This window comes from Conger conger, chromosome 7 (assembly GCF_963514075.1).
Source record: "Conger conger chromosome 7, fConCon1.1, whole genome shotgun sequence".
NCBI lineage: Eukaryota > Metazoa > Chordata > Actinopteri > Anguilliformes > Congridae > Conger > Conger conger.
Window position 1 is genome coordinate 63,899,514 of NC_083766.1, and position 9,959 is coordinate 63,909,472.

Here is a 9,959-nt window from a genome sequence, read left to right on the forward strand (position 1 = left end):
GCCTGGTTCTGATAGGAGTGGGACTGGGTCTCAGCCTGGTTCTGATAGGAGTGGGACTGGGTCTCAGCCTGGTTCTGATAGGAGTGGGACTGGGACCGAGTTTGCTTTGTTTCTTGAAAGCTCTGCAGCTCCTGGTCTTGCAGTAAGTGGTAGTAAAATGTTAAAGGTGTAAATAACTCAATATAGAAAACATTTCCAACAATGATATCCACTGAATTATAGGGGTTATAGCAGCAGGCAGATCTGCTGCAGAAATACTGTGAAATGGGGCCCTGGCACTGAATCAGAAAGATCAAGGCCATCCAGAAAGCTCCCTCTTCCCAGGACAGCAGAATCTGCTCTGACAGAAACGCGCTGTATCAGGTAGTCTGGCAGTCAATGAAGGGCCTGCATCTTCTCCAAAACACACACACAAAAACATTAAATACATATTCTCACTGGAGTTCGGAGTGACATGTCTGATAGTTTCATGAAGCCAAACAGCAGGAATACAGGAGAAGCATAATGAGCTGGATTAGGCCCATCCAATTCTAACTGAATGCAGAAAAAACACATTTTAAAGAGCATCTAAAAATAAGTCCAAACAACTCAATGCAAGCCTCTGCAAACCCAGAACTGCAGCCCAAACACTACCCTCGGTCAGCTGGTCCTCCAGTCTAACACTAACACAACCAGTTTCCTGCCATCTCTTTCAATAATCACTTTACACTTGAAAAACGGAACTAAATCCTGATTGGCTAAGGTGGATATTTGGTTTTTGTGTTTACTATATATTTTATATGTTTGGTACATGTTTTGGTGGATGTTTAATATGTGATTAGCATGTTTTAGTAAGTGTTGTGGCATGTGTTTGGGTGCGTATGTGGGTATGTGTTAGGTATGTATTGGGGTATGTGTGCAGGAATGTGTTGGGGGTATGTATTGGGGTATGTGTGTGGGTATGTATGGGGTATGTATGCGAGAATGTGCTGGGGTATGTGTTGGGGTTTGCGTGCAGGAATGTGTTGGGGTATGTAATGGGGTATGTGTGTAGGAATGTGTTGGGGTACGTGTGTGGGTATGTGTTGGGGTATGTGTGTGGGAATGGGTTGGGTATGTGTGGGAATGTGTTGGCTATGTGTGTAGGAATGTGTTGGGGTATGTGTTAAATATGTGTTGGGGTATGTGTTGGGAATGTGTGTTGGGAATGTGTTGGGTATGTGTGTGGGTATGTGTTGGGGTATGTGTTGGGGTATGTGTTGGGAATGTGTGTGGGAATGTGTTTGGGTACATGTGTGAGTATGTGTTGGGAATGTGTTGGGAATGTGTTGGGGTACGTGTGTGGGTATGAGTTGGGGTATGTGTTGGAAATGTGTGTGGGAATGTGTTTTGGTACGTGTGTGAGTATGTGTTGGGGTATGTGTTGGGAATGTGTGTGGGGATGTGTTGGGGTATGTGTTGGGGTATGTGTTGGGAATGTGTGTTGGGAATGTGTTGGGTATGTGTGTGGGTATGTGTTGGGGTATGTGTTGGGAATGTGTGTGGGAATGTGTTTGGGTACGTGTGTGAGTATGTGTTGGGAATGTGTGTGGGAATGTGTGTGGGTATGTGTTGGGGTATGTGTTGGGAATGTGTGTGGGAATGTGTTGGGGTACGTGTGTGGGTATGAGTTGGGGTATGTGTTGGAAATTTGTGTGGGAATGTGTTGGGGTAAGTGTTTGGCATGTGTTGGGGTATGTGTTGGGCATGTGTGTGGGAATGTGTTGGGTATGTGTGTGGGAATGGGTTGGGTATGTGTTGGGTATGTGTGTTGGAATCTGTTGGGCATGTGTTCAATATGTGTTGGGTATGTGTTGGGTATGTGTGCGGGAATTTGTTGGGTATGTGTTGGGTATGTGTGTGGGAATGTGTTGGGTATGTTTGTGGGAATGTGTTGGGGTATGTGTTAGGTATGTGTTGGGTTTGTGTGTGGGAATGTGTTGGGGTATGTGTTGGACATGTGTGTGGGCATGGTTAAATATGTGTTGGGTATGTGTGTGGGAATGTGTGTGGGAATGTGTTGGGGTATGTGTTAGGTATGTGTTGGGCATGTGGGTGGGTATGTGTTGGGGTATGTATGTGGGAATCTGTTGGGGTATGTGTGTGGGAATGTATTGGGCATGTGGGTGGGAATGTGTTGGGGTATGTGTGTGGGAATGTGTTGGGGTATGTGTTGGACATGTGTGTGGGTATGTATTGGGGTATGTGTGTGGGAATGTGTTGGGAATGTGTTGGGGTATGTGTGTGGGAATGTGTTGGGGTATGTGTGTGGGAATGTGTTGGGAATGTGTTGGGGTATGTGTGTGGGAATGTGTTGGGCATGTGGGTGGGAATGTGTTGGGGTATGTGTGTGGGAATGTGTTGGGGTATGTGTGTGGGAATGTGTTGGGGTATGTGTGTGGGAATGTGTTGGGTATGTGTGTGGGAATGTGTTGGGGTATGTGTGTGGGAATGTGTTGGGTATGTGTGTGGGAATGTGTTGGGTATGCATTGGTGTATGCCCCATGCTGGTATGGCTCCTGGCTCGTCCTCCCCTCCCCCGGCTCTGTGCACTGCGTGGATGAGATTATTAAAACATGGAGGCGCAGTATGAATTATTCAGCCTGCTGTGTTTTAGCTGAGGGAAGTGGCACGCGCTGGATGTTTGTGTTATTTAATGAAAAGGTGTCAGCGAACAGACAGGCCCTGTAAAGCAAAAATACAATTCAACAGCGAGTGAAAACACATTTCTACAGACTGTTTACACCCAAGACATACGTCTTTTCAGAAGTGAGTTGCTTTGGAGTTACCTGAAGTCTTGATTTAGAACAAAATTCCTTATACCTGTCACTGTTATGTTGTCAGAAACATCTGTAAATATCTCAAATATTTTTCATTGCACACAAAAACTGTGCAGGCCAATAAAAATAAAAAAAAACACTAAAACTAAAAAAATATCTCAAGAAAACACCAGAAAGTTAATTAGCCCTTGTAAATTCTGAAACACACTAAATTTCAGCAGACATTGTGACCCCCGCAGAACAGACCTACAGCCCTGCTCTATAAAAATGAGGCGATGAGAGTAATGATTTCTTCTCTCCCGACTCTGACCCCTTTTCACAACATCTTTCGATCCAGACCTTTAGAAACCACTTTGACTGAGCAGTTCCCGAGACAGAGATTTGGATCTGACAGCACTTGAAGGCCATGTCAGACCAGGCTGTTGGAGAAACCTGGGAGAGTTTCATCTCCACTTGCTCACTTCTGCCCACTTACTCATCTAAATTAATTCAAAATGAGCTTTTCTTAATTAGACATCCAAACATTGTACTTTTTAGGGACAGCACAAATTAGAGTTGTTCAATTCATTAATTGTTTGCAGGGCCTTGAACGATGAATTGATGACTCAAGTTTAATGAGCTTACGGTGTCGTATTCTAGTATATGGTGCAGAAGCAAAGCTTTTGCATGATAGGAAGATGCCGAACTAACGCGTTTCCCCATTGTTTTCTTTGTCCGCACAACAGGAAGTGTCAGTAACGGTCGCGACGAGTAGTAGTTGTCATTACTTAACGTTAAACTAGGTAATCGATAACTATAACTCGTAGTCATCAAATGTAACGTTAGCTATAACTACCTAGCTGGTTAAAGTAACAGGTTACCTAATATGTTTGCATTACTGCTTAACGTTAGCTTAGTTGATAACATTACATCACGTTATGCTCAATGGCTTGCATCTGACCGGCGCTAGTTGATTTCCGTTGTATTGTCAAAACCATTACGGCTTGTCTGCAATTGTACTGGGTCCTGACAAGCTAGACACTCATAATGTGGAAGAAAAATCCATACTTTTTATTTCGTCTTTCTAGAAATTACCGGTTTAGCGTGCTGTTTTGGGAAACCTCCATTGCGTGAGTGGCCGTTGTCCGTCTACCAGTGCGGACATTTCAGACTCGGAATGCAGCTTCTCTTAAAAAAAAAATTTGTACTTAAAAAAAGAAGATATATATATATATACCAAATTTGTTTTACAATAATTTAAAAATATACATTTTGGCATTAAAATAACTTAATGGCATCAAAATAACTCCATACTATCGTAGCTTCCCATATCGGCTGCCAGCAACAGTATTATTATTTCAGCGAAGGAGAGGGTGATTACTCATAATTCCATGTGTGTACGTCTGACTGTGTATGTGTGTTTGTGTGTATGTGTGGGTGTGTGTGTGTACGTCTGACTGTGTATGTGTGTTTGTGTGTATGTGTGTGTGTGTGTGTGTGTGTGTATGTATGTATAGGTGTGTGAATGTACAGTCAGGTCCATAAATATTGGGACATCGACACAGTTCTCATCTTTTTGGCTCTATACACCACCACAATTGTGCTTTAATTGCAGACTTTCAGCTTTAATTTGAGGGCATCCAAATCAGGTGAACGGTGTAGGAATTACAACAGTTTGTATATGTGCCTCCCACTTTTTAAGGGACCAAAAGTAATGGGACAAATTAACAATCATAAATCAAACTTTCACTTTTTAATACTTGGTTGCAAATCCTTTGCTGTCAATTACAGCCTGAAGTCTGGAATGCATAGACATCACCAGACGCTGGGTTTCATCCCTGGTGATGCTCTGCCAGGCCTCTACTGCAACTGTCTTCAGTTCCTGCTTGTTCATGGGGCATTTTCCCTTCAATTTTGTCTTCAGCAAGTGAAATGCATGTTCAATCGGATTCAGGTCAGGTGATTGACTTGGCCATTGCATAACATTACACCTTAAAAAACTCTTTGGTTGCTTTCGCAGTATGCTTCGGGTCATTGTCCATCTGCTCTGTGAAGCGCCGTCCAATGAGTTCTGAAGCATTTGGCTGAATATGAGCAGATAATATTGCCCGAAACACTTCAGAATTCATCCTGCTGCTTTTGTCAGCAGTCACATCATCAATAAATACAAGGGAACCAGTTCCATTGGCAGCCATACATGCCCACGCCATGACACTACCACCACCATGCTTCACTGATGAGGTGGTATGTTTTGGATCATGAGCAGTTCCTCTCCTTCTCCATACTCTTCTCTCCCCATCATTCTGGTACAAGTTGATCTTTGTCTCATCTGTCCATAGGATGTTGTTCCAGAACTGTAAAGGCTTTTTTAGATGTTGTTTGGCAAACTCTAATCTGGTCTTCCTGTTTTTGAGGGTCACCAATGGTTTACATCTTGTGGTGAACCCTCTGTATTCACTCTGGTGAAGTCTTCTCTTGATTGTTGACTTTGACACACATACACCTACCTCCTGGGGAGTGTTCTTGGTCTGGCCAACTGTTGTGAAGGGGTTTTTCTTCACCAGGGAAAGAATTCTTCTGTCATCCACCACAGTTGTTTTCTGTGGTCTTCCGGGTCTTTTGGTGTTGCTGAGCTCACCGGTGCGTTCTTTCTTTTTAAGAATGTTCCAAACAGTTGATTTGGCCACACCTAATGTTTTTGCTATCTCTCTGATGGGTTTGTTTTGATTTTTCAGCCTAATGATGGCTTGCTTCACTGATAGTGACAGCTCTTTGGATCTCATATTGAGAGTTGACAGCAACAGATTCCAAATGCAAATAGCACACTTGAAATGGAACTCTAGACCTTTTATCTGCTCCTTGTAAATGAGATAATGAGGGAATAACACACCTGGCCATGGAACAGCTGAGCAGCCAATTGTCCCATTACTTTTGGTCCCTTAAAAAGTGGGAGGCACATATAGAAACTGTTGTAATTCCTACACCGTTCACCTGATTTGTGAGCTGAAAGTCTGCAGTTAAAGCATATCTTGTTAATTTCATTTGAAATCCATTGTGGTGGTGTATAGAGCCAAAAAGAGGAGAATTGTGTCGATGTCCCAATATTTATGGACCTGACTGTATGTGTGTGTGTAAATGTATGAGTGTGTGTGTGTGTAGGAGTGTGTGTTATGTTCCTGTGTTCTGTCCTGTGTTAGTTTATCATTGGTTATTATCATTATTCTTGTAATTTATTATTTTTCATATTCATGTCTGGTGTTCTGTTTATATTCATTAGTCTTTGTACTCGTCTTCCCCTGTGATGTCTGAGTCTGAATGTTTACTAGCCCAGTCACTCCCTTGTCTGCGTGCCCCACTATTCGGGTGTTTACGGTAGTTCCAGGGTTCAATCTTCCTTCCAATCTTGCATTCCTTACTTCCTGCTTTCTCTCTATTTCATGTTTGTACATAGCACCAATATACTAATCCCAACTAACATAGAAGTTGTACAGTACTAATTATACTAACACACTAATATGTTTGTCAAACAAACGAACTAATATTCACTAGTTTTGGGTATTTGTAATTTAAATCACTTAACTAACTTACTAACGCATCTCCAGTTTCAATTCTGTTCTGTAACTCCGCCTCCCTATTCTATCACTGATTACTTGCTTAGTTTCAGCGAAGTATTCGCACCCGTCTCTCTCTCTATCTCTGCATCTCCTGATTCTCTGCAATTGTCTACTCCTTAGTCCAGAGCCGTTTGTATTACATGTGTGTCTTTGTGAATCTAGTCCGTGTTTTCGTTTCCCCCTCGTTATTGTGCTTTTACCCTTTCATGTGTCTCACCTGATGTTTATTTGTTAGACCACCCTCACTCCCATGCCCCGCCTAGTTTGTCTCATTCCCCTGTGTATTTATACCTGTCCTTTTCAGTTGCACCCTGCTAGTTCCCCTTGTCCTGCTTTTGAATCCTGAGCCCTTCATTCCTTCCCCCTGTTCTAGCCCCCTTATTCCTGAGCCTTGTTTCCCGAGCCTTGTTTGTTTTCCTGTGCCTTGTTTGTTTGCCCTTGCCGTGTTTCTGTTTGGATTTCCTGTGCTTGACCCCTGCCTGCTTTTTGGACTATTCTGTTGGATCAACCTATGTACTTTTGCCTGTGGACTGACCCCCTGGTTTAAAAAAAATCTTTTGCCTGTTTTTTACTACACTCTGTCTGCTCCTCCACCTGCTTGTAAACCTGTCAAAATTTTCCACACCCCTGTGTCTCCTTCTGGTTCCTCTGTCCTCCCCGCCGTGACAGTGTGTTCCTATGAACAGCTGATTGTGTGTCATTCCGGACCCCCTGTCACTCCAGCTAATAATAATAATAATAATAAAGGGTTGGTTCTTTCATCCAAGAGGCTTCGCACCCAAGCTCACATTCTTTCACACTTCCACACCATCAGTCCTCCCAATACCCCCCACACAGAACACACTTCCACCCCATCAGCCCTCCCAATACCCCCCACACAGAACACACTTCCACACCATCAGCCCTCCCAATACCCCCCACACAGAACACACTTCCACACATCAGCCCTCCCAATACCCCCCACACAGAACACACTTCCACACCATCAGCCCTCCCAATACCCCCCACACAGAACACACTTCCACACCATCAGTCCTCCCAATACCCCCCACACAGAATCTACACGAGCATTAGAGCATAGCATTCATTATTCATTGCACTCGTCTTCCTCTGTGATGTCTGTGTCTTTATGTAGTTCTGAGCCGGAGTCACTTCCCTGTCTGCATGATTCATTATTCGGGTGTTTTTTTTCTGAATTTTCCGGTTTCCCACGATTCCTTCTCCGTCTCGCTTTACGTGCTTCCTGGTTTCTCATTCATGTTTGTAGAAAACACTAATCTACTAATCCCGACTAGCATAGAATTTATACAGTAGTAATTATATTAACACACTAATATGTTCGTCTAATTAACAAACTAACATTCAGTTTCGCCTATTTATAGTATAATCACGTAACTAACATATTAACATTCTCCATATTTGTGCACTGCTCTGTAGCTCCACATCCCTGTTCTAGCTCTGATTGCCTGCCTTAATTCTGTGAAGTGTTCACACCTGTTCTCTAACTATCACTGCATTCCTTAAGTCTGTGCAATTGTCTACTCCCTAATCCGGAGCCGTTTGTATTACATGTGTGTCCATGTGAATCCAGTCCCACATCGTCGTTCCTCCCTTGTCATTGTATGATTGCCCTTTCATGTTTCTCACCTGATGTCTATTTGTTAGACCGCCCTCACTCCCATGCCCCGCCTAAATTGTCTCATTCCCCTGTGTATTTAAACCTGTCCTTTTTCAGTTTCTCATTGCTAGCTTGTCTTTCCGTTATTCTGTTCCCTACCCTGGTTCTAGCTTCCCTGTACCTGTGCCCTGTAATATTCTGTCTGTTCTGTTTTTGGATTTTTCTGGTTCTGATATCTGCCTGGTTTTCTGGACTCTGTTCTGTTCTCCGTCTACGCTCTGCCTGCCCTCCGCGTGCGTACCTGTCTGTTTGGATTACGACCATTGCCTGTTTTTGGACTACATTTTGGATCTGCCATTTGTTCATTAAACCTGCCTTTTTTCACCTTCTCCCTGAATCTGCGTTTGGTTCCTCTGTCCCTGAACCCGGACAGCCTCTGGCTGTACTGACTGAGCCCTGCGTCTGTGCTGACTGAGCCCTGCGTCTGTACTGACTGAGCCCTGTGTCTGTACTGACTGAGCCCTGTGGCTGTACTGACTGAGCCCTGCGTCTGTACTGACTGAGCCCTGTGGCTGTACTGACTGAGCCCTGCGTCTGTACTGACTGAGCCCTGCGTCTGTACTGACTGAGCCCTGTGGCTGTACTGACTGAGCCCTGCGTCTGTACTGACTGAGCCCTGTGTCTGTACTGACTGAGCCCTGCGGCTGTCTGTGCTGCAGTTGTCTGTGCACGTGTGGTCTGTGCGTGTGTGGTCTGTGCTGTAGTGGTCTGTGCGTGTGTGGTCTGTGCATGTGTGCTCTGTGCTGTAGTGGTCTGTGCATGTGTGCTCTGTGCTGTAGTGGTCTGTGCGTGTGTGGTCTGTGCTGTAGTGGTCTGTGCACGTGTGGTCTGTGCTGTAGTGGTCTGTGCGTGTGTGGTTTGTGTCAGTGTGGTCTGTGCTGCAGTGGTCTGTGCGTGTCTGTGTGCGTGTCTGTGCGCGTCTGTGCGTGTCTGCGTGTCTGTGCGTGTGTCTGTGCCTGTCTGTGTGTCTGTGCGTGTGTCTGTGCGTGTGTCTGTGCGTGTCTGTGCGTGTGTGTGTGTCCGTGCGTGTCTGTGCGTGTCAGTGCTGTAGTGGTCTGTGCGTGTCTGTGTGCGTGTCTGTGCGTGTCTGCGTGTCTGTGCTGTAGTGGTCTGTGCTGTAGTGGTCTGTGCGTGTCTGTGCGTGGCTTACCCTCCTCCGTGGGCACGTACACGTTGAGGTACAGGCAGTCCTCGCTCTGGTTCTGCAGGTACCCGGCGGCGGCGTCCAGGTTGTCGGTGAGCCAGACGGGCAGCATGATGTCGGGCAGCACGCCGTGCAGGTTCTGCGGGCACACGGGGGCGAAGCGTGTGGCGTTGCGCACCTCGGGCCAGGAGCCGGGGGCCTCAGGGGGCTGGAAGCGCCGCTCCCCCAGCGGGGCGCTGGCGTAGGGCACGCCCAGGTACAGCTCCACCGGGCCCAGGCCCTCGCTGGCCCGGTCCCGCCACGCCCCCCTCAGCTTCCCGTAGTTGGTGGAGACGGTCGGCGGTCGGGCCGCCAGCGTGAGCACCGCGCGGAACACCGCGGCCAGCAGCCACGGCAACCACCGGCCACGCCCCCACAGCCACACCATGGCCCGCCCAATCAGCGTGCACCGCCCGCAGGGCTCAGAGAGAAGGAGAGGAGAGAGGGACGAGAGGGAGGGGAGAGAGAGAGAGGTAGAGGAAGAGGTGTGGGAAACGGAGGAGAGCAGCCCCTGCCCCGCCCCCCCCCTCAGGGGAGCTGGTGGAGTGTGGGATTGTGGGTAACGGTCAGGGGAGGGGAGTGTGTGGGCCTGTGTTGCCGTGGGAACGCATCTGTGCTTGCCGACGGAGTGGCGGCTCAGAGGGGGCGTGGCCAGGGGGCGGGGCAGAGCAGATGTGGGCGTGGTGCCCTGTTACGTTCCATTGCCG

The 9,959-nt window shown here is 46.5% G+C and overlaps 1 protein-coding gene across 1 annotated transcript in view; it reads right to left on the minus strand.

The window, feature by feature from the left end:
• The window catches only part of LOC133132275 (neuroligin-2-like), a 44,276-nt gene extending 34,900 nt beyond the window's left edge, over positions 1-9,376 (minus strand). Inside the window, 1 exon segment of the mRNA XM_061247612.1 lies at positions 9,220-9,376. Within this exon segment, the coding sequence (XP_061103596.1) occupies positions 9,220-9,325 (106 nt within the window). The 5' untranslated portion in view covers positions 9,326-9,376.
• Positions 9,377-9,959: the final 583 nt, after the last annotated feature.